This window comes from Corvus hawaiiensis, chromosome 28, assembly GCF_020740725.1.
Source record: "Corvus hawaiiensis isolate bCorHaw1 chromosome 28, bCorHaw1.pri.cur, whole genome shotgun sequence".
In the NCBI taxonomy this organism is placed as follows: domain Eukaryota; kingdom Metazoa; phylum Chordata; class Aves; order Passeriformes; family Corvidae; genus Corvus; species Corvus hawaiiensis.
The window spans coordinates 3,239,742-3,263,554 of record NC_063240.1 but is presented as its reverse complement, the minus strand read 5'-3'; the positions used below and the strand labels follow the sequence as shown (position 1 = coordinate 3,263,554).

Below are 23,813 nucleotides of genomic sequence, written 5' to 3'. Positions count from 1 at the left end.
AAAAATCATCTCATTCCACCCCTGCCACGGGCAGGGACACCTCCCACTGTCCCAGGCTGCTCCCAGCCCCAATGTCCAGCCTGGCCTTGGGCACTGCCAGGGATCCAGGGGCAGCCCCAGCTGCTCTGGGCACCCTGTGCCAGGGCCTGCCCACCCTCCCAGGGAACAATTCCTGCCCAAGATCCCATCCAGCCCTGCCCTCTGGCACTGGGAAGCCATTCCCTGGGTCCTGGCCCTCTAGCCCTTGTCCCCAGTCCCTCTGCAGCTCTCCTGGAGCCCCTTTAGGCCCTGCAAGGGGCTCGGAGCTCTCCCTGGAGCCTCCGCTCCTCCAGGCTGGATGTGGAAGAGAGGCCACTGAAGGGACTTTCCTGAAAAGGGAAATATTTTGGGTGTTCAGTGTTCTTGTCTTGGTGGTTGATCTGAATGGCTGAGTTGTGTTGCCTGTTGTAATTTTTCCTTCCCAGCAGCTCTCAGTTTATCAGTCCAGATCAGACTGGTTTTCCTGCAGCTGCCATGAGAAACACTGAGCCTTGAAGAATATTGGATGCTCTTGGTGGGCTTTAGGTGTTGGCAGTGAGAAGTGAGAATCTAATCCACATTTTCTTGCAGGAATCCTCTTTCCTCCTTGGTGGCTTCATTGAATTAAGCAGATAATTCTGTGCACAATCAGCTCCCCTTGGGCCTAATACAGTGATTATTCTTTGGTGCCCTGAAGAATATTTAATTTATAGAGCTTTTCCATGAGTATTAAAAGCACTTTGTTAGCAGATCTTTAGTCCTGGGAGTAGTTTGTACAATCTGGTCTAGTCTAGGCCAGAGAACATCACTGGTGGCTTTTGGTATCCAACATTTATTTATTCTGTGGTGCAAGACTGTGGCTTCTGGTTGTGTCATTCAGTGTTGGGGTTTGATCAGAGCAGACCTTGAAAAGACCTCTTTTAAATTGTACTTGAATTGCTGGCAGTAAATGATTTTCTTTCCTCTTTCCAGAGCGAGGCTATGATCCCTACAACCCAGAGCTTCCCAGGCCCTCACTGGAGGCGGAGGATGGCACCCTGGCTGACATTACAGATGTCACACCCGGAATTCTGGAGCTGGAGCTGGTCAACAAGGCCATTGAGGCGGTGAAGAACGAAGTGGAGAGGGAGCAGAAGAAGTACGAGGAGCTCCTGGAAACCACGAAGGAGTTGGGTGCTTCAGAGGGCTCCTCACTCATTTCAAACTCACCTGTGTCGGCTGCTGGGCCTCAGAATGATTCCTTTGCTTCCTTGGAGTATAATCCAGGGAGCTACAACTTCAGTAATAACTCAGACTACAACCCCACTCCTCTGGCTGCTGCTGGCCGGTCCAGTAAATACACTCTGGATTCCTCCCGCTCCAAAGGGAGCTCACTGGAATATGTCCCCAAGGCTGTAGTGCAGAATAAAAAATACAGCAGCACTGTCACTAACAATAAATATGTGATTGATGACTCCAAGCCCTCCACAGACTTGGAATACGACCCCCTTTCCAATTACTCTGCCAGGCTGTTGGGCAAAGCCACAACCAAGGGGTCCAAAAGGGAAAGGGCCTCTGATTATGAGGAGTCTTATTCTCCATCAAGGAAGAAGCTCTGTGAAGATCCTGATGACGATGAGGTGTTGGCCAGGTTCTCCTCCTCTGAAGATGAGGCTGAGGTGGAATATAAAACAGCTTCTGGTAGTTCACCCTCAAAAGGTGGTTCTGAGGGTGAGTCAAACAACTCGAGTGAGTCCAGCAAAGAGCAGAGCACCAAAGTGGATGGCTCTGCTTCCCAGGAGAGCAAAGAAGCAGCACAGCGCAGGGAGGACCTTCCAAATTCACAGAAAAACCTTGCCAAGAACTCACCAGACAAGAACCCAAAAGCAGTGAAGTTGTGTTCTGGTAAGAACAACAAGGAAATTGAAAATAAAAACAAAGACTCCAAAGACAAAACAAAAAGGAAGAAAACAGATGTTAGTAAAACACCAGGCCTCAGTGAGGCTGGGAAGAAGGAGAAAAATAAAAATACAGACAAAGACAAAGTGCTCAAGAAAGAAGAAAAATTAAAAATCAAGAATGAAGAGAAAAACTGCAAAGACAAAAGTGTCAAAGTGAAAGCAGATGGGAACTTGAAGAAACCTGAAAAACAGAAGTCAGAAAAGGTGGATGGGTGTAAGAAAGAAAAATCCAAGTCCACCACCAGCAGTTCAGGGAAAAGCAAGAGCGAAGGTGTTACCAAGGGCACAGAGAAAGTGGGGAGCAGCAAGAAGGACTTGCAGAGCAAAACAGCTGATGTGAAAAATGGCAAGGAAAGCTCTGGTCGTAAAAACAAAGAGAAAGGGACCAAGAGTTCCCTGGAGCAAAAGAAAGACAAGGTCAGTTCTGCTGGAAAAGGAGACCCGAAGAAGGGTCGGAAGCAGCAGAGTTTGAGTCACGTGGACCTGTTTGGAGATGAGAGTGGAGATGACGATGACAAAGGCCGGCCTTTGTCCTCCTCCTTACTTGATGTGAGCTCGGACTCGGATGGGGCCGACTCTGGCTCAGCCTCCGAGAGTGACAAGGACAGGACAAAGAAAGTGAAGCGCTCCAAGTTGTCCAAGTCGTCATCATCTTCCTCAACATCTGATGACATTGATTATTCCATCCTTGAGAAAGATGTGGACTTCGAGTCAGATCCCATGGAAGAGTGTCTGAGGATCTTTAATGAATCTAAAGATGTGAAAACTGAAGACAAGGGAAGGCTGGGGAAACAGGTAATGCTGGGTTGGGCTGGTTGTGTGTGTGCTCTCCCCTCCAAAAGTGGAAGGATTCTGGTTCGGTTTAGTGGTGTTGCTTATCTCAAGCAGCTGAAGAGGGAGATTCCGTGTGTTGGGAGAATCTCATCCTTGTCATGACTGAGTGCTTGGAAGTGTTTGCACCTGAGTTTACCTGCTGGGTTGAAAGCTGCTGTGAAATGTGAGAGTTCAGTTCCCTTTTGTGTGGAAGGCTTTCAGCTTTCAGGGTTATCAGTTACTGCTGTCTGGCCTGAGAACCTTGGGAGTGTGGATTGCTTGGCAACTTTGGGAGAAAAGGCTGCAGGGAATGAGTTTTGGGGGTTTCAAAGCCAATCTGAGATTGCCAGTCTGGGCACTGCCTTCTTGTTGCAGCAGAGTTTAAGGAACATAGGGACAGGTAGAACCTGGACAGGGTGTTGGTGCAAGTCCAGTATTTGTCACCGACACTTTGTCCCCAAATTCCTCTTTCCTATTCTAAATGCATGCTGCAGGTAGTTCCTGAGGATCTCTGGATAGCTTGTGGGTGGTGCAAGCAAGAAATGGAGGGTAGAATTTCTTCCAGTGGTACCAGGGGCTTCAGACTAAGGAGGTAAAAAGGCAGTATTTACATAAAAAGAGTTTTGGCAGTGACTGACTGGTCCCTGGAGGATGGAAACCTCTCGGTTTTGAAGATTAGAACAGAGTGGAGAACTCATGACGAGAAGGACATTGAGGGGCTGGAGCGTGTCCAGAGAAGGGAACAGAGCTGGGAAGGGGCTGGAGCCCCAGGAGAGGCTGAGGGAGCTGGGAAAGGGGCTGAGCCTGGAGCAAAGGAGGCTCAGGGGGGACCTTGTGGCTCTGCACAAGTCCCTGACAGGAGGGGGCAGCGGGGGGGGGGTCGGGCTCTGCTCGCAGGGAACAGGGACAGGAGGAGAGGGAACGGCCTCAGGCTGGGCCAGGGGAGGTTTGGGCTGGATATTGGGAAAATTTCTTCCCAGAAAGGGTTGTCAAGCACTGGAAGGGGCTGCCCAGGGCAGTGGTGGAGTCACCATCCCTGGAAGTGTTCAAAAAACAAGTGGATGTGGCACTTGGGACAGAGCTTAGTGGTGACCATGGTGGTGGTGCTGGTTGATTGTTGGACTTGATGATCTTAAAGGTCTTTTCCAGCCTTAACAATTCCATGTTTCTACATGTAAAAGGTTAGAAAGCAGCTTCTGGCAGTGATCCTCCCACAGCATCTGAAGCAGGGAAGTAGGAGCAGACAAAACTCATCCTTCATCTTCTGACATCCCAGTTTCACTGGGCAGCAAGACAAACCATCCAGCTGGGAGCAGCTCCTGGGCTCAGGCAGGGGTGTGTGACTTGCTGTCAGACCCAGCACCCTCAGCATCCCTGGCTGGGATGATTTTGCTGTACCAGGTGTTCAGGGAATGGGATTGGGAACAGCTTTACAGATGTAAAAGGTGACAAATTTGCCAACATTGAGAAAACATCCCAAACTTGTATCTGTGTTTTCCATCTGACTGCAGTGCAGGGGTGCCAGGTGAGGCAGCTCTCTTACCTGGGAGGCTTCATAGAATCCTGGAATGGGTTGGGTTGGAGGGATCTCAAAGCCCATCCAGTACCACGGGCAGGGACACCTCCCACTGTCCCAGGCTGCTCCCAGCCCCAATGTCCAGCCTGGCCTCGGGCACTGCCAGGGATCCAGGGGCAGCCCCAGCTGCTCTGGGCACCCTGTGCCAGGGCCTGCCCACCCTCCCAGGGAACAATTCCTTCCCAATCTCCCATCCAGCCCTGCCCTCTGGCACTGGGAAGCCATTCCCTGGGTCCTGGCCCTCTAGCCCTTGTCCCCAGTCCCTCTGCAGCTCTCCTGGACACCGGAAGGGGCTTAATGAAGTGAGGTGACAAAATCAGGTGCCTTCTGTGTGCTGGGGAAGAGGGGGTCCAGGGGAGGAGCCAGGAGTTTATCCAAGGAATTACTGAGTGACTTCAGCTGCAGCTCCCCTGCATCCCAAAATAATGGAGGTACTGGGGCACCCTCAGGGCATCCAGTGTGTCCCAGTTTAGACCCCTTCACCCACAGACAGCCTCCCTTAGGGATGATGGATGGGAAGGAGGTGCAAGCGAGTGCAGAAGGAGCCACACAACCACCCTGTGGCAGTTTCTCCTGCTGGAATTGATTGTTGACTTTGGCTCCAAAAGGCAGGAATTGGTGCTGCTCTCCAGGCTCGTGGAGCTGGGTGGGTGCAGTGGCCCAAGCAAACCCTTGCACTCAGGAGCATGGGTGTGAGGAGGGGGTGTGTGCTGCGTGTGGGGAGCAGAGCTCAGCTTTTGGAAAAGGAGCTGGGCTATTAAAGCTTTTTGCTGAACTCTCTGCTGCACTCACATCCCCAGTCTGGTCACAGGGAACTCTGTGTTGTTGACAATTAAAGACCTTTTTTACACTCACACAAAATGGGTGGAAGAAACTCTATATAAGGCTCAGTGTGATGGTTTTCTTCTCAGTTATTAAGCATTGCAGCTGTTCTTTCTTCAGGGTTTAGTTTAATTCTCAGCTAGGAAAGAACTCTTTATTTTTGGCCTTTTTTTTCCTCCAAGTTGCCCAGTTTAAGTGAAAAATAGTTGAAGGGCACATAATCTATAGCAGGAATTACTAATCACTGAATTCAGAAAGTGCTGAACCAGGGGCTGCCACTCACAGCAAACAGTTAATTGTGGCCTGGAGTGACAAAGCTCAGCAGCCACGTGTGGCTCCTTTGCATCCCTGCACTGAGGTTTGGTTTCCTGCTCCTTTGGGAAGGAGGCTCAGTGCAGCACAGGGATCCTTCTTTGGGACATGGGTGTGGGTGAGTAGGCACCCGCTGGGTGCGATTGGTCATGGGGCACTTTTTTTGTTTATGGAATAATTTTCTAGATGAACCCCTGTTGTGGTTAGACACTGGCCAAACACCAGGCACCCATGAAAGTCACTCACTCACCCTGCCCTGCTACAGCTGTGCAGAGGAGAGAAAAAATTTAAATGAAGGGTTCATGAGTTGAGATAAGGATGGGGAGGAAACACTCCAAGGGCAAAACAGGCTCAACTTAGAGGTACAAAGCGAGTTTGTTACTAAGAAAATCAGAGGAGGATAATGAGAAGTAAAATAAGCCCTTAAAACACTTTTTCTTCCCCCAACCCCTCCCTCCTTCCCACCGACAGTGCAGGCAGACAGGGGCTGGGGGGGTTTGGGTCAGTTTGTCACCCAAGATTTTCTTCTGCTGCTCAGGGAGAGGAGTCCTTCCCCTGTGAGGCCGTGGGGTCCCTCCCACAGGAGACAGCTCTCCTGAACTTCCCTGGCGTGGGTCCACTCAGGAGCAGCAGCCACATCGCCCCTGCTGCAGCGTGAGCCCCTCCCACGGGCACACAGCCCCCCAAAACTGCTGTGCCGGGGTCTGTCTGCCACGGGGTGCAGCGCTCCAAGGCCAGGCTGCTCCAGCCTGGAGCAGGGCCCCTCTGCACCGGGACTGCCACTGGATCCCAGCCTCCTGCAGGCATCTGCCCGCTCCGGCACGGGCACCTCCCGCAGGGCTGCGGGTGGATCTCTGCATCCCCTGTGGATCCCCAGGGCTGTGGGTGGATCTCTGCATCCCCCGGGGATCCCCAGGGGCTGCGGGTGGATCTCTGCATCCCCCGTCGATCCCCAGGGGCTGCGGGTGGATCTCTGCATTCCCCGTGGATCCCCAGGGCTGCGGGTGGATCTCTGCATCCCCCGTGGATCCCCAGGGGCTATGGGTGGATCTCTGCATCCCCCGTGGATCCCCAGGGCTGCGGGTGGATCTCTGCATCCCCCGTGGATCCCCAGGGGCTATGGGTGGATCTCTGCATCCCCCGTGGATCCCCAGGGCTGCGGGTGGATCTCTGCATCCCCCGGGGATCCCCAGGGGCTGCGGGTGGATCTCTGCATCCCCCGGGGATCCCCAGGGGCTGCGGGTGGATCTCTGCATCCCCCATGGATCCCCAGGGGCCGTGGATGGATCTCTGCATCCCCCATGGATCCCCAGGGGCTGCAGGGGCACAGCTGCTCCACCATGGTCTCACCACGGCCTGCAGAGGAATCTCGGCTCTGGCTCCTGGAGCACCTCCTCCCCCTCCTTCTCCACTGCCCTTGGTGTCTCCCTGTTGTTTCCCTCACATGTTCTCATCTCCTCCTCTTCTCTAGCTGGAATACAAATTACCCCCACTTTGTTTTGATTTTCTTCTTTCTTCTCTGTTATCACAGAGGCGTTACCAACTCTCTCATTGGCCCAGCCTTGGCCAGTGCCATGTCCATCTTCAGAGCCATCAGGGATTGGGTCTGCTGGACATGGTGGAAGCTTCCAGCAGCTTCTCACAGAAGCCACCTCTGTGGTCCCCCCGCTACCAAACACCAGCCTGTGCAAAACCAACACAGCCCCGTGTTGTTTGGCCTCAGTAATGTGTAGGGAGGATGGCATGGATCTCAGGGAAAGGTTCTTCCCGCCGAGGCTGCTGGGCACTGCCCAGGCTCCCCAGGGAATGGGCCCGGCCCCGAGGCTGCCAGAGCTGCAGGAGCGTTTGGACAGCGCTCTCAGGGATGCCCAGGCTGGGGTTGTTGGGGTGTCTGGGCAGGGCCAGGGGCTGGATCCATGATCGCTGTGAGTCCCTTCCAGCTCAGGATATTCCATGATCTGTGATTGCAGGAAGCTGTGTGTGGGCAGTGCGGTGCTTTTCCACCTGGGAGAATTGCACTGTGAGAGAGTTTATTAGGGATGTAACTGAATTAACAGGCTCTGGAGTTCTCAGGGAGCCAAGTGATTCAGGGTGCAGTGTTCATCCAGAGTGCCCCTGTGGTGATGAACGCAGGCTTATCTCAAGTGGTGCCTGACCTAAATCCCTAAATCCAGCCTTGGGCTCTGTTGCTGAGTTTCAGAGATTGTCAGGCTCATCTCAGAGTTTTGCCAGGAGTTGTTTTGAAAAACTGAAAAGAAGATTGTCTGGAGAGCAGCTGGAGTTCTGAAAAATAAACTTGTGAAGTGTGTTTTGTATCAATTAACAACTGAGTCGAATTTCAAGCAGATTTCCAAGTGGTTCTCCCTGTCCAGGAGCAGGTCTGAGGTGTCAGCTCGGAGCAGCTTTGGCTGGAGAGGTGCTTCTGCCTCCTGCTGAGTTTCTGGATGTGACCTGGGCTGTGTCACCAGAGTTTTCCTACAGTGACAGCTGTGGATTAACCTGCAGAGAAACGTTTCCCTAAATGTGGGGTGGGGGCACTGTGGTTTGGTGTTGAGCAGGTGTCAGCACCTGCCTGGGGCAGAAATGAGTCAGTTCCCAACTTCTTAAAAAATCCAAAGCACCCCAAACCCCCTGGACTGTAAGAATGCCATGAGAGGTGAGGTGTGTGAGTGGCTGGCAGGGGAGGGCTGCTCAAGGCTCCTGTGGCAGGTAAGGCTGATCCTGCCCCATGCCAGCTCATGGAGCTGCTGCTGGGGTGGGAACGTCCTGCTGCTGTTCCTTGGCTTCCTTGGTGGCTCCTGGGGTCTCAGCAAGGTTCTTGTCAGTGGCCCAGCAGCTGACCAGGTGTTCTCACCTGCCCCCTGCAAGGTTAACCCAAAAGGAGACTTTCCACATCTCCCTCTTGCGAGGGGTCTTCAAGTCTGTTCTCCTGTTCTTTTGTTTTCCAGCTGTCCAAAGAGGAAGCAAATGAAGAAAAGACAGAAGATAATTTAACTACCTTGTTTCCTGGCCAAAAAAGAAGGATCTCTCATCTTGTCAAACAAGGAAATGTAAGTGCAGATTTAGAAGCAGATGTTTAGATTGGTCCAAGTGAGGATTTTCTGTCCTGACCCTGGAAAAGGCTGCACTCCCAGGGCCAGGCAGCAGCGTGGGAGTTGTTTGTGCTGGAATTAGTCTGTGGCAGTTTTATTTCCTCTCTTTCTAGTTTCTCAAAAAGCTCCCATATTTAGGATCCAGTAAAAGTGGCAGCAAAACTCTAATAAACTTTCCTAAAACCAAGGGTAGGCTGGGAAGAGTGAATGGATTCTGCTCTTTGGGATAACCCTTTGGGATAGGTTGGGATGTTCGTTTTTCTCCAGTATAGCTTCATTCAGTGATTTCAATAAAAATCAGCTGGACACAAGGTCACTCTGCATCTGCTGGTATTTTTCTGTGCCTTGTGATCTCAAAGATACTGCAGGAATTTGGTCAGATGTTTAAAACCATTACCTGACATCTGTTCTGAATCAGCCAAGATCTCAGCAGTATTTGTTTGGATACTCTTCTTTCCCAGTTGGGAAAATACAGAGGAGAAGAATTAAAACAAAAAAAAAGCAAGGAAGACATTCTGATTTTTTTATTCCTTTCTCCCTGGGATTTTAATTCATGTTTTCTCTGAGGGTTTAATGTGTTTCCCTCCAGGTGCTGAGCACAGATTAGTTTTATGTTGCAGCAGGATAAGAGTGGAGGCTTGTGCACTAATTTGAGCTGGGTAGTCCAAATTAATTGTTCTGCCTTTCCTCTCTGCCTAGGAGAGGCTTTTTTGCCTTTAATAATTTGAAGCTCTGGGGTCAATACAATGGGTTTTATTTAACTGCATATCTCCAGCCAGTTCATGTGGTTTGATAAGGGCCCTTTCTTCCAAAGTGAAGAGATAAGAGACTGAAGCAAATGGCTTGGAAATTCATTAACTCAAATATTTATTGTAAAGAGGCGCCTTTTAGACATGTGCAGATCTTTAAATATATTTTCTTAATGTGACAGCTGATCCCAAAATGCTTTCCAAAGACAGGAGCCCCAGCACAGCCTTTGCTTGGGCAAACAGAGCCGATCTGGTGTGCTCAGCTGCCAGGGCAGCTCCAGGACCTGCATTCCCTGGAGTATGTCAGCTCAGAGCAGCTCCCAGCTCTGCCCAGGAGGTGCTGTAACACCTGAACTGCCACTTTTCACCTCAGAATTGAGGCCTGTGCTTTGCTGTGTCCCTCCAAGTGGAATATTTGCTCAAGTCTTGCTCATGATTTATAGCTCAAGGACCGAGCAAGAGAAGGGGAGGGAGCCGAATTCGGGGTTGGTTGCCAGGGGAAATGGGGGGGCCAAAGGAATTGCAGGTGAGGCAGAAAATGAGTGGCCTGTCCTGCTTGGAAGTCTGTAATTATAACTTAATGTCTGACTGCACTCAGTTTGGTATCCAGAAGCATCAGAGGCCGGGAATGCAGGAGGTGCCAGCTTGCCCCCAGGTGTTACACTGAGCCGCCCTCCTCCGAGATTTCAGGAGGGAAGGCCTGTTCCTCACATTTCAAAGGCTGTTAAGTAGAGTGAAGTTTGTACTACTGCTGCTTGTCTTGCACTTCTGCTGCTAGGAAACTTCTCTCTTTGCTGACATCATTTCTGGCACTTTTCCTGCAAACCTAAATTTGGCCATCAAAGGAAACGCGTGTGGACCCTGTGCTGTTAACGGCCGAGGCACTGAGGTGCCTCCAGAAGTGGGCAGGGACAGAGCCTGTTTGAAATTGAGAGCTCAGTTTATGTAATGCTCTCATCCCATAAATACATATCTGTGAGGCTTTTAAGCAGTTCCAGGGCTGCAGAGAGGTGGGAGCTGCTGTGGTGCAGAGGTGGATGCAGGGGGTCTTCAGGGAGAGAGCAGTGGAGCTCAGCATCGTGAGGCACAGGGAAGTGCAGAATTGTTGTCACTTTTCCACTGCAGCAGAAAGCAAAGTAGGCAGCACAGGGCTGCGTTTGTGTTCTAGGGCAAGGCTGAGAGTGTTGATAGAACCCAGGACTGGGCTGGGCACAGCCACGGGGAACATCACGCCTCTAAAAGCAGTTCATTAATACCACCTGCCAATTGAGGAATGTGCCAGTGAGCTGGGAGGCCTTCCCAGAGCGTGAATCATGAATGCCACGTCTGTCAAGGGATGATTCTTAATTACTTTGTTCTGGAAGACAGTTGGGATCTTCTCCTCTCCAAACCCTGTACTTGCTAACAGAGGGGTTGAGGAGAAGAGACCTTTCTGGGGTGAGTGGAAGGCAGAGGGTGTGGATGGAGCAGGGGAGCTGCTGGCCCTAAACGCTGTTTGTCTGTGCAGGCAGAGGCCCCGAGCAAGCCGGTAGTGCGGCCGTACCGTCCCCCCACGGCCCAGGAGGTGTGTTACCAGAGGATCCAGCTGGCTCAGCAGCAGGCAGCACAGCTGGCTGTGGCCGTTCAAAAGACCTCTCTCTGTTTGCCAGGAGAAAAGAGGAGGATTGCTCACGTGCCAAATGCAGCCCTCACCGCAGCAGCCAAGCAAAGTAAGCCAGCGGCGGGATTTGGGATCGCTGTCCTGTCTTCCCCCTGGTCAAAGGCACCACCGTGTGTTTACATTTCTCCTGAGCAGATGTGAAACTGTCAGGGGATGTGTAGGACTTGCCATGACTTGAATCTTTGCTGATAGTGTCCAGTGGGAAGGTCTTTCCCTGAGAAATTCCGCCCTGTTCTGAAAAGCAACAGGTCAGACGTGTGCAGCCTCATCTGTCTCACCTGGCCTCCCTCACTTCAGCCTTTCCTTTTTCTGTTTCTTCCTTGGATTGTGTTTGCTCTTCATTCCCTCTTCCATTTAAGCCTTTGGAGGTCGCAGGAGCAGGAGGGAAGTGCTAATTAACGCTCATTGCTGTCCCTTTGTAGTGGAAGGACTCAGAGCTGACGTGTGGGGTGTCAGTGCCTTGCAGCTGACAGAGTTACCTCTTTAAACTCTGCTGACTCAGTTACCCCAAAACAAACCCAAATGAGACGCGTTTCCTGGCAGAAGATTTCTTCATCCTTGCCTGCAAGGTGGTAAAATTGCCCAATTTGTATCCCTTTGGAGACCTGGATTTGAGAAAATCACAGCTTGCAGCGCTGGCCTTTGATAGTGAGTTCATTCTGGCAGCCTGAAGCCCAGTGCAGGATTTGCACCTGAGTGTTTTGTGTTCCCTGCAGGCCTCGGGAGCAGTAAGACGACTGTTGGTGGCAGGAGTGTCACACCTTCCAATGACTCTGAAGCCCCCACCCTTCCTCTGAAGCCTTGCACCTTGGCTGGGATGGCTTCCAAGACCACCAGCACCATCGTGCCCAAAAGGGTAGCACATGTTCCCTCCTTACAGGTAAGGGGAATTTGAATTCTTTCCTGTCATTCCCCGGGGAGGGTGGGATGTTTGATCCTGCTGTTCCAAACTTAGCACTCCCTGAAAGTGGTGTTTTGATTATGTTGATTAAGTGGGATTGTTTCTTCCTGTGGTTTTCCTAGATAGCATTGTATAAAAAATTAAACACTCGAGGGGTAGAAGTTTAAAAAGGTAGAAATACTTAAGTGCTGCTCTGATCTCTGTGAATATTGATCACTTGTCTCCAGTTTGAGCCTTCTCTTGTGCTGAGTGGCCTGGGTGTATTTGGGTCAGGGGCTTGGAACCTCCTGTGCTCAGAAGCCAGGGATGGATTAATGGCCTTCCCAGGCTTTGTGGGCCACACTGAGGCAGGTGGTTATGAATAAAGTCCCTCTGTGACCTAGATAGTAAAGTGTGATCACTGAACTTCATGCTGCTGCTGGTGTTTAAAGAAAAGACTGTTTTTCCTTCGTTAGTTGTTTTTTGATCTGTTTCTCTTTAGCCCCTGGGATCTCTGCCCAGCCTTTGGGTACCTTTGCTATGAGTTCCTTAGCAAAGTGACAGGACCCAGGGAATGGCTTCCACTGCCAGAGGGCAGGGCTAGATGGGATCTTGGGAAGGAATTGTTCCCTGGAAAGGTGGGCAGGCCCTGGCCCAGGGTGCCCAGAGCAGCTGGGGCTGCCCCTGGATCCCTGGCAGTGGCCAAGGCCAGGCTGGACATTGGAGCTTGGAGCAGCCTGGGACAGTGGGAGGTGTCCCTGCCCATGGCAGGGGTGGCACTGGATGAATTTTAAAGTCCCTTTCAGCCCAAAACTCCATGATTCTGTAAGTTCCTCTTTTCCCCATGAGCACTGGGAACCTGTTACTTGCTGAGACAATTCAGAGAAGAATTCCTCACAGAGCAGCCTGGGGATGGCATAAGGAGCTGTTTGCTGGAGTGGATGGCAGAACGTGGTTCGTGCCAGGACTTGATTAAAGATCCCTTTATTGATGATGTCTGTGTCAAGATCTGTCATAACTTGCTCTGATTATTTCTAGAAGAGTGAAAGTCATTTTTTTTCCTTTCCCACCCAAACTGCCACCATAGTAACATAGAACTTGAAGCTGATTAAAAAGAAGAGAAATAACTGAAAGGATAAAATATGTAGCAGAGTTACAGAGGTGCTTAAGGGTATCATATTAGACTGAGAATTTATTTATTTAATGAAAAGGGTGTTGTTCAAATCCCCTTGAACAGGGCATCAAAGTGAGAGTCTCCTGGGGAAAAGGAGTCCTTTCCCCACTGAGATAGGACCAGTTGCTCCCATTGGAACAAGCTGACATCTTCCCCAGAGCCGTTTCTATTCCAGATTGCAGCAGATGGTTTGGTTTATGGATATCTCTTGGGTGGGATGGAGAACAACTGACAAAACAATTGGGTGCGTTAGAGATGAATGTACATTTTCCTCTCTGAAAAAGAGGCAAGTGCTGTGATTTGGGGAATAAACTGGTGGTAAATGGAAAACTGCAGTGGTGGCTCGTAGCTCAGTCCAACATGCAGGTTTTGAAGAACATGCCGTTAAATTGAAGGGGGAAATCCTTTTAGGAACATCATGATTGGCATTAAAAAAGAAAGAAAACCCCCAATTCAGCGAATTTGCAGGAATGCCCCAGGAAGTGGGATGGTTTAGGTGGCTGCCAGCCCGGCACGAGGGGCCTCCTGTTCTCTCTTTACAGCCAGAGAACCAAACCTGGCTTTGGTGTCCATAACTTGCGGTGTTGTGTGTTCATGGCTCCAGTTCAGCCTGTGGTGCTTGGTGCCATCCTAACCTTGGATGTCTTGCTGGAAATGTCGGCATTCCCTGCTCTGGAATGCCTGTGTGTGCAGGCAGTGCTGTGACTAATGCCACTGGAGCCCTTGGCTCCTGGCTGACTTCAGAATGAAACACACTTGTTTTCTAAAGGAGTCAAAGCACTGAAGGTGGTGAAGCCTCAAGTGGTATTTTTAGTACCAAAAGTGCTGCGTGTTAAGTTTGGCTTTGGGCAGATTTTCAGAAAGGAAGTCACCCCATGATTAATAGCAGCAGGAAGTGGGAGAGCCTCAGAGCAACCTCCTAGAGCCTGACCAGCCTCTTTGTCTCTCTCTGTCTCACCTCCAGAGCACCACTTTACAGAGGCCTGTTATTCCCACAGAATTTGGTGCTAAAGTCCCAACCAACATTCGTCAGAGGTATCTCAATCTCTTCATTGATGAGTGCCTGAAATTCTGCTCCTCCTCCCAGGAAGCCTTCGACAAGGTCTGTACAGATCCCTGCTTCTCAGGAATAAAGTTTGCAGCAGGGAATGACATCCTCTGTTTGGCCAAGACCTTCTAAAATGGTAGCAAATCCAGAAAACTGGATTGGATTTATGCTTGCAGAAACTTGGGGGTGGGAACTAGATGGTCTTTAAGGTCCCTTCCAAGCCAAACCATTCCCTGATTCCATGAAAACTCCTCTATCCACAAACAGTTCTGTTGAGGAAACTGGTATTAAATATTACCAGAAGGTGTCATTCCAGTGGGGCCTTCCAGTAGGAAATCCCATCTTTCCCTTCATTTGGAAAGCTTGCCTGATCCCTTTAATAACCCTGGGAGAGGAGTGCAGGGGAATGTGCATTATGGTCAAAGACCTTTTGCTCTGGAACAGCCAGAAACACCTCCTGGAATGAAAGGGTTGAGCACAGGGAAGTGTTTGGGATAGATGTGATTGGTTGGGAGTTGGTTCCTTGCTGCATCTGAAGGCTTTTAAGGAGACTTCTAAGGAGCCTTCTAGCAGTAGGATTTCCAAAAGCAGAGTTGAGAAAGTAATGTATTTTATTGAGAAACCCTGGCCATTAGTGGGGTAAGTGCAGGACATGGTGTGGTTCTTCTGAAACAAAGCAGACAGCGCGAGGATTTCTTTTGTGGGATTCCACCTTCCCAACTTCTTGTGACATCCAAGGAGTCACCATTTGCCAAACTTCCTTTTCTTACCAGTTAAGATCTTGCACTGCACCAAAGTGGGGAAAGCAGCCTTCCCCAGGCAGTTCCAAGAACAAGAATCAAGAATTACTTGGTGAAAACATGGCCAGGTCAGATCTTCCTGGTAGCAAGAACAGCTCTGGAATGCTTAAGCCAAGGAGGCAGCAGACTTTATATTGGGGAAAAGAGAAGGGATGATATGACACCAAATTAAAATATGTTAAAGTTTGAAGAAAGTAATTTTTTGCTAATTAGGAAATTTTTATTAATCTCCTGGAGAAAGTTGCACATGAAGGTGCTTTTTCCAGCACTTTGTTTAAAATGAAATTACTTTTTTTCTCTTACTTACCTGAGCAAGACCCCGCACCAGTACATATTGGTGCCATGTTCCACTTTATTACTCATTTGTCAGGCAGTTTTTTGTTTGCTGTCCTACTTGGTGTCTGTATTTTGAGAGCCAAACATTTCTTTTCTCCAATCGCAGTGGAAGCTGTGGCTGCCCCATCCCTGGGGGTGTTCGAGGCCGGGTTGGATGGGGTTTGGAGCAACCTGGGATAGTGGAAGGTGGAGAAAAAAGATCTTTGAGGTTCCTCCCAACCCAAACCATTCTGGGGTTCTGTGAACAGTGGGAAGAGAGTGTGTGGTGATGACTTGTGCTGTTCACAGGCCCTGGCAGAGGAGAAGGTGGCCTATGAGCGCAGCACCAGCCGCAACATCTACCTGAACGTGGCTGTGAACACCCTGAAGAAGCTCCGCAGCCTCGTGCCCAACTCCCCAGCCAGCACCAACAGTAGGTACCTTGTAGTTTAATAACTGGAGCCCTGCTGGGATTACAAACCACAGAGAGAAACTTGTTGAAAAGCCAGAACCCATTTCTCAGCAGCATTATGCTGAAAGGCAAACAGCTCCAGTTTAGCTTTTTATAGCCTGGCAAGCTTTAATGGGCCTTCAAGAGGCAGGTCCTGCAATGCTTTGTTGGCTCTCTCAGCCTAAATGGAGATAATGCCACACGGGTGGGGTTTTTTTTTAGCACAAGTTCTTTCAAATGAAAAGCCCTGCTAATGGAGTAACTTTCACATGATGCCTTCAAAGTGATAGACTCGTCCATCACCACAGAAATCTGTTACACACATTAAGCTTCAAGAGAGAAATGAAGAGGGTTAAGACATTTCATTATTGGCTCTCGAGAGGGTACATTAAACAATCAATTTGTGCTGTTCTTGTGAATTTTTTTCCCCTGGTCTCTTCCCTTTTCTCCCCTCTGTCTTCATTACGTTCCTGGCCATTAGGCAGAGCAGCTGAACTTGGAGGCTGGCCTTTAGGAGAGGGCTGCCAGTTAATGATTAGTAAAAAGCCCCTCTCTGCCATTATGTGATGTGCTGAGCATATTCTAGAGTTCTGAAGCTCCATTCTGAAAGAAGTTGAAAGATCCTGCGTGGGAGGTTGGTCGGCAGAGCCCCAGAATCAAAGCTGCTCCCTGGGGGTGGCTGATGCCCCCACACAGCACATGAAGGGGTCAAGTTGTTTCTGTGCTGGCTCCTCTCTTGCTTTTGGTCATTTGGAGAGCTCACTGTGCAGAGTGAGCAGGGAGAGCCACAGGTTTCTAGCAGAGCTGTAAAAGTGTCCTTGCTGCCCTTAAAATTACTGTGGGCTGACAGTGTGAACTGAAAACCCTCTGTGGTGCTGGAATGGAAATGCTGGGCCAGCACGTGGCACAAAGAATCCATTTCTGGAGCAAAACAAGAGTCCAAGAGGATAAACACAGTCCTCCTCTTGCCCACGTGTAGTGTCCCAAACTAGGACTGAAGTCACCCACTGGGTACCTGATCTCTGTCCCCTTTTGCTGTTCCCTTCTCCTTGCAGAGACGAGTAACAAGAAGGTGGTGTCCCACGAAGCTGTGCTGGGTGGGAAGCTTGCTGCCAAGACAAGCTTTACTCTGAACCGCTCAGGGAGCCTGAGAGCCGAGGATCTGACAGGTCAGACCCTGCTCCTGCTGGGCTGTCACTTGTGAGGGTGGAGCTGAGGTGTAACACTGACTGGGGGGAGCAGAATAGGGCTGGTGCATTCACCTCCAGTGCTGGGGGCACTCTGGGCACCACAAGATCAGAAGGGTCCAAAGCTGTTGGAGAGTGTCCAAAGGAGGGACACGGAGCTGGGGAAGGTCTGAGGAGCGGCTGAGGGCACTTGGCTCGTTCAGCTGCAGCAGAGGAGACTGAGGGGAGGCTCCTGGGGGCTGCAGCTCCTCCCGAGGGGAGGCGGAGGGGCAGGGGCTGAGCTCTGCTCTGGGACAGGGACAGGAGCCCAGGGAACGGCTGGAGCTGGGTCAGGGCTGGGCATGGAGCTCAGGGAAAGGTTCTTCCCCCCGAGGCTGCTGGGCACTGCCCGGGCTCCCCAGGGAATGGGCCCGGCCCCGAGGCTGCCAGAGCTGCAGGAGCGTTTGGACAGCGCTCTCAGGGATGCCCAGGCTGGGGTTGTTGGGGTGTCTGTGCAGGGCCAGGGGCTGCACTGATGATCTCTGAGGGTCCTTCCCAGTCAGGATATTCCAGGATTTTATGATCTGAAGTGCTGGGATTTCTCTGTTAGAAGTTATTACCTGGCTGCAGCACAGAGCTGCAGAGTCCCTTGGTGGATGGTGACACTCCTGACCAGTGTCCTCCTTCTCTCCTTGCTGGGGCTGTGAGGTCACTGCTGCAGCCTGGCTGGCTTTGATGGAGCATCAATAACCATTCAGAGCTGCCTCTTTTGCTTTGGGCATTATTTTACTTTAACTTTCTTGCCCTGAAGCAGTTCTTTACAATGTGCCTGTCATATTAAAAGGCAAACTTAAAAATCTCCATCTCTGCAGGGTTCAGTTTCACTTTCACCAATGTCACAGTAAGGTCGTATCGTAGCCAAAGGGTTGTGCCACGAGCGTTTTTCATGTGGGCTCAAATCAGTTATGGGTATTTTGGTTGCCAAGAGATGTAGGCAAATTGTGGAGGAGATCAGAGGAGAGACAGGGAGGCCACGGAGCAGAAGGAATTGACATTGAGAAAGCTTAAAAGGGCCAGTATAGCTCAGCTAAGCAACATCAAAGGGCACCCAGCAATATTGGAAGGGTTTAACGCAGCAGCCAAAGGAGATATTGAGCAGAGTGCAAGAAGTTATAATTATTCTGTGAAATGAAACGAGCAGCCTGAAATCAGTAGCAGGAAGAAACTTCTGATAATGAAATTTTCAGGGAGCTGTGGGTGGCCTTAGAGGGGTGTTTGAGGGCTGTGTTACCAATTATCAGCTGTAGCATTTAAACATTAGTATGGGAGAAGTCTCACATTTACTGACAGGACCCAGGGAATGGCTTCCACTGCCAGAGGGCAGGGCTGGATGGGATCTTGGGCAGGAATTGTTCCCTGGGAGGGTGGGCAGGCCCTGGCCCAGGGTGCCCAGAGCAGCTGGGGCTGCCCCTGGATCCCTGGCAGTGGCCAAGGCCAGGCTGGACATTGGGGCTTGGATCAGCCTGGGACAGTGGAAGGTGTCCCTGCCATGGCAGGGGTGGAATGGGATGATCTCCAAGGTCCCTTCCAACCCAAATTGGGTTGCTTCTGTCAGTAACAGAAAGGCTGAAGATGGGCCTTTTGGAGGAATTCTATTCCAGCTGTGCTCTCCAGACTTAACGCTGCTTGTTCAGGGAGTTTAAAAATCAGCTTGTGCACTAATGACCAGATTTTAAAAACTACCACCCAACACCTATCCCCCTGTCCATCCTGAGCTGAGGCAGTGGAAGCAAGTTCACAGTGTTGGGGGCAGTTTATCAAGCTTTACCAAGACTTGGTAAAGCCAGAGAGCCAGGCTCTGCTTTAGTGGTGTGACCTCAGCACTGTGTCTGTGTGCAGGAGCTGCCCTGTACCGGCGCCTCAAGGAGTACCTGATGACCGAGGAGCAGCTCAAGGAGAACGGGTACCCAATGCCTCACCCCGAGAAGGCTGGACGTGCTGTGCTCTTCACTGCAGAGGAGAAGAAAGTGATTGACTGTAAGCTCTGCTGGCTCTTTCCATCTGCAGGATTTGCTGGGTACAGCTGGAGCTGCCCGTTTCTGGCTTGTGTGAAGGTCTCAGTGTGGAGCCTTTGCTCCTCTTGTGACGGGGAGTGTGACTGCAGAGTTCTGCTGCATTCCTGCACAGAGAGTGTCTTCAGCTTTCACATCCTGAGAATGCTATTTTTGACCCAAAGTTTATAGTCTGTGGGGCTGTGAAGCTGAGGGAGCTTTCTAATTTCTAATTGCCAGGTAACAAGTGACAGGAAGAAAAGAAACAGCCTCATGTTGCACCAGGGGAGGTTTAGATTGCATATAAGAGAAAATTTCTTTGTGTAAAAGGTTGTGAAGCATTGAACAGGCTGCCCAGGACAGTGGTGGAGTCATCATCCCTGTAAATGTTCAAAAAATGTGGGGATGTGGCACTTGGGGACATGGTTTAGTGGTGACCATGGTGGTGGTGCTGATGGTTGGAGTTGATCCTAAAGGTCTTTTCCAGCCTTAGCAATTCCATGATTCTGTGCTGCCAAAGAACAGCAATTGGGCAGGTTGGAAGGAGGCTCCTGTTCTGCACTTGATGACCCTCCCCTCTCCCAGGGAAGGATTTTTTTTCTCTCTCTATCCATGTGAGCTGCTGTTACGGTGGGATAAGGACTGACCCTGGGCCAGGCTGGCTTTGCAGTGGGGTCCTGCTGTGCTGCTCTGGATTGCAGAGTTTTCTGTTTGATCTCGTGGCAGTCCTGGGCCAAAAAGTTCCCCAAAGCCTTTTTTGCAGCTGGACAAAATGATCATAAAATCACAAAATAGTTTGGATTGGAAGGGATTTTAAAGCCCATCTCATTCCACCCCCTGCAACACCCTCCACCAGACCAGGTTGCTCCAAGACCCGTCCAACCTGGCCTTGATCCCATAGGTTTCCTCAGAATGGGATGGGGTCCTCCTTTGAGTTTTCTGAACTCCTGGCAAGATTTCTGCCCCTCAGACCCTGACTGAAGCAGGCTGTGCTGCAGCAGGGATAAAACCCAGACTGGGGATTTCTTTGGAGGTGCTTTGCCATGCTCCCCTGAGCATCTGTGTGGAGAGACCTCACTAAAGTGTGTTAAGTGCTCATCCATGTTAACACCTTGTGTCTACATTTGTCCTGTGGTTGCTGAAGCAACCTGGGCAAAAGCTCTCTTGCATTAACACTGTCATGTGCTGTATTTGTGAGAGCCCTTTTTTCCAGGGAACCAGCCAGTTCCTTTATATGATCCTGAGCTCACGTTCCTGGTTTTGTTCCTGCAGTTTCCTGCAGATGCTGTGGGATCTTTGGATTTCTCCTTGTTTAACTAAAGCTGCTGCTGCTGCTGTGACCAGTGGGCTGGTGTTGGGCAGAGCTGGGAATGTGCTAACAGCTTTAATGCTCACACCAAAGCTCGTGGAGTTGCATGGAGATCAGAAGAATGATAGCTTCTTCCCAGTGGCTTTTTGCATCTCCCTTCCCCAAATTTTGGGCAGTAAAAGCACAGGTGGCTGAGCCAGGCCCTGCCCTAAGTGCTCCTGGGTTTAGCTGCTGGAAAATCCTTACAAAAAAGCTGTGCCCTGGAAGAGCTAAAATGTCATTTGGAAGTGACAAGGCACAGATCCCCTGGAAACCAGGCTTCATTAGCTCTGGTGTCCAAAGAATGACTTATTTATCCTGTTTCTTAAAATAACTGTGTTAGACTCCAATGTAATTTGCAGTGCGTGGAGAAACAATGCAGCAAACCGTGATGGAGCTGGGGGGCAGCTGCTGTGGACCAAAACCACTGGAGAGTCGTTGTGTTTGCCTCTGGGAAGTGTCTGGGGGGCAGATTTCAGAGGGATTGCTGTGCCTTTAGAGGAGTTTGGAACAACGTTTGGAATCCCTTTTAACAGAAGACGTCGTTTAACAGCGTTCGGGCCTTGAGTGACTGTGATTTGCTTTGCTTTGGCCAGGTTAAGCAGGTGAGGGGTTTCCAGTGACCTGGCTGTTGTTTCTCTCCTGTCCCCAAGCCTCCTGCAGGATCTGCTGTCGCTGTGGCACCGAGTACATGGTCTCAGCCTCGGGGAACTGCATCCGGAAAGAGGAGTGCGTCCATCACTGGGGGCGGCTGCGCAAGCAGAGAGGTACAGCCCTGCCAGGGGGATGGGCCCGTGCTGGCTGTGCTCCAGCTCCAAACACAGAGTCTTCCTCAGGTTTCAGCTTGATTTTGGGGCTTGTCACGCTGCCAGGTGGTGACAGTTCCTGGGCCTGTCACTGAAATGGCCTCGCAAAGAGCTGCTGGGCTTGGTGGTCCCCAGAATGTGACCCTGGGGCTGCAGCAGAGGTGCTCAGTCTTTGTTCAAAAAAGTGAAGGAAAAAACCTTCCTGTGCTTTTGGAAAAAGACCAGCCTTTTAAGAGGCTGTCTGGGAGCACTAGAGGTCTGTCACTCCCAGGAGAGTTTACTGATCTTGGTTGAATTCATTTGCAGCAAGGCACTAACCTAGTTTGAGCTCTGCTCTGGTTTTCCATCAGAGCATCTGAGTGGCTTCTGGAGTTTGTCTGGCTGAGTACCAGAGACTTAAACTCTTCAGATTGCTGCCTGTGAACCCACAGTTATTTTTCCCCTGTGTTTGACACGTTATTGTTGTGCTCATCCAGGGGATCTGCATGTGAAAGCTGAAGTTCAGGTCTCTTGTTAACAAGACTCTTCTCCTTGACCCTTCATCTCTTGCTCTTTCAGTGCCAGGTGGGTGGGAAACTCACTACAGCTGCTGCTCCGGAGCTGTGGGGTCACCAGGCTGCCAGGTTGCTAAAGTAAGTGATGGAACAACACCTTTTTATTCTCTGTGACACTTGTGCTCTGTTCACAGTGGCAGTGGCTGGGAAGTCCTTGCTTAAGCCTTTAGAAGAACAGTGGCTTCCCTTAATGGGGTAAAACAATTGCAACTTAAATTTTGTTTTGCTCTGCAAAGGTAGGAAAATCCAGTATTTGACACTCAGCTGTCTGGGGTGAGTTGGGTTCATTTATCCCGAGCTGCCCAGCTCATCTACTTGAGGGACATAGAAAAGCTCATGTTCTTTAGTGAATCACAGAGGAAATGGGAAATAAGGGATTTCCTTTTAAGGAGCAGTCTCAGAGCCTTGGCAACAGAGTGCCAAACCCCTTTTCCCATCTTTTCCTTTCCCGGATTCCCATGCTGAGGTAACTTTCTCCTGGTGGACAAATCTTTTCTTACCAGCTTTCTGTTTGTTGCCTGCCCTTGGTTGTAATGAGGGGAGGAACCTTCCCAAGGAGCCTGTTGTAACTCCAAAATACCACAAAACTTCTTTTGAGGGAGCTTAGCATTAGAAAAAAGAATGAAAAACCTGCTCAGATGTGGAGTTTGGTAGAGCAGAGCTCTCTTTGGGATACCTTTGCACAGCTGCTTTTTTCTTTCCTGAGGCAGCAGGAGAGTCGTGTCCCAGCCTGGCACCCCCAGTCTGTCTCAGGTCTCTGGGCATGCTCCTTGTCACTTGTTTTAGTGGCATTTTTATATTTGGCAGCTGCCACACAGGGGAGAACCAAAAGCTAAAGGTGAATTCTGGGCAAAATTCAAGGTTTGTTACAATAGGAAGAGCTGTCTGGGCACCATGAAAGTCTGCCCTACACCTTTAGATTGGATGGGATCAAGTTGTTACTTTTCCTTCTTTTCCACATGAATTTAGGAATTTTTTTAAATCCCCTTCTCTGGGCCTCCCCACCCTCCCAGGGAACAATTCCTTCCCAATTTCCCATCTCTCTCTGCCCTCTGGCAGGGGGAAGCCATTCCCTGTGTCCTGTCACTCCATACCAATATTAAAAGCCCCACTCCCTCCTTTTTATAAGCCCCCAGTTTTCACAGCACCCTTTGGCAGATTTGGATCCACAGCCTGCTCAGCATCAGAGCACGCAGGGAAATTTTGGGATGTTGGGACACTGGGGAGCACAGAGCCCTTCAGCTCTGAAGAAGGGTGTTGAAAGCAGAAAATATTCGTAGTAAGCCACCATTCTCAGTGACTGGGCCCGGAGCTGGTTAGAAAAGCTCGTGTGTGTCTTTCCAAGCCCAGGGATGCCCCTGCCTGGTGCTGCAGTGAGGCAGGGAGGCAGGAGATGGCAGGATGGAGCCGTGCTGCTCCGGGAGCCTGGAGCAGCTGCTCTTTGTGGTACCCGAGGCTGCTGCTTCTCCGAGTCTCAAAAACAGGAGCGACTTCCCTGCCCTCCTCCCAGCCAGGAAGAACTGGGCAGTTTCAGAACAACAGCTGATGGAGAAAAATACCTCAAAGGGGACTTTTTTTCACTTCAGTGCTCAGTTCTGTTGGATTACACAGGGAGGGAAGGGCTGAAGCTGTGAGGGAGGAGTGTTTGCTGTCTCCTGGCTGCTGAGCTGCTCTCCCCATTCCCTCAGCAGAGCAGGGTCCATGCCATAGGTGCAGAGTGGACAAGTGTGGCCCCTTCCTCCTGGGAAGCAGTGATCCCTGAGGCCTTTGAGCAGTGCTGGCTGTGGATACAGGGAGAGATCGTGTCGGCCTCAGTGTCGGCCCAGCTGCCTCATTAACTTCAAATGATGCAGTTCCTGTGCTCTGGCTGCACCTGCAGTAGTGACCTGTGCAGGAAAATATGCAAATCCTGCTCTGGTTTTCTCTCTGCCCACACATGCCAGCTTTACAAGAGCCTCAGTTCCTCATCTCTCCAGCCTTTAGTCCTGAGACAAACCGGAACAGTTTCTTTCATTCCTTGTAGGGTGAGACCTGTGGGAAGCCCTGTACTGTGCTGGGCACTGCTGAGGCCCCACCTCAAATCCTGGGGCCACTTTTGGGCCCCTCTTGACAAGAAGGACATTGAGGGGCTGGAGCGTGTCCAGAGAAGGGAATGGAGCTGGGGAAGGGGCTGGAGCACCAGGAGCAACTGGGGAAGCTGGGAAAGGGGCTCAGCCTGGAGCAAAGGAGGCTCAGGGG

General features: G+C 50.6%; 1 protein-coding gene across 2 annotated transcripts in view; it reads left to right on the top strand.

Annotated features, from left to right (window-relative positions):
• The window catches only part of REXO1 (RNA exonuclease 1 homolog), a 46,442-nt gene that overhangs the window by 13,511 nt on the left and 9,118 nt on the right, over positions 1–23,813 (top strand). For both annotated transcript variants that reach the window (XM_048287795.1, XM_048287794.1), the window contains exons 2-11: positions 991–2,753; positions 8,430–8,531; positions 10,830–11,031; positions 11,699–11,862; positions 14,001–14,138; positions 15,509–15,632; positions 16,706–16,819; positions 18,716–18,853; positions 20,869–20,982; positions 21,580–21,653. In XM_048287795.1, the coding sequence (XP_048143752.1) occupies positions 991–2,753; positions 8,430–8,531; positions 10,830–11,031; positions 11,699–11,862; positions 14,001–14,138; positions 15,509–15,632; positions 16,706–16,819; positions 18,716–18,853; positions 20,869–20,982; positions 21,580–21,653 (2,933 nt within the window). The remainder of the gene's footprint in view (positions 1–990; positions 2,754–8,429; positions 8,532–10,829; positions 11,032–11,698; positions 11,863–14,000; positions 14,139–15,508; positions 15,633–16,705; positions 16,820–18,715; positions 18,854–20,868; positions 20,983–21,579; positions 21,654–23,813) is intronic.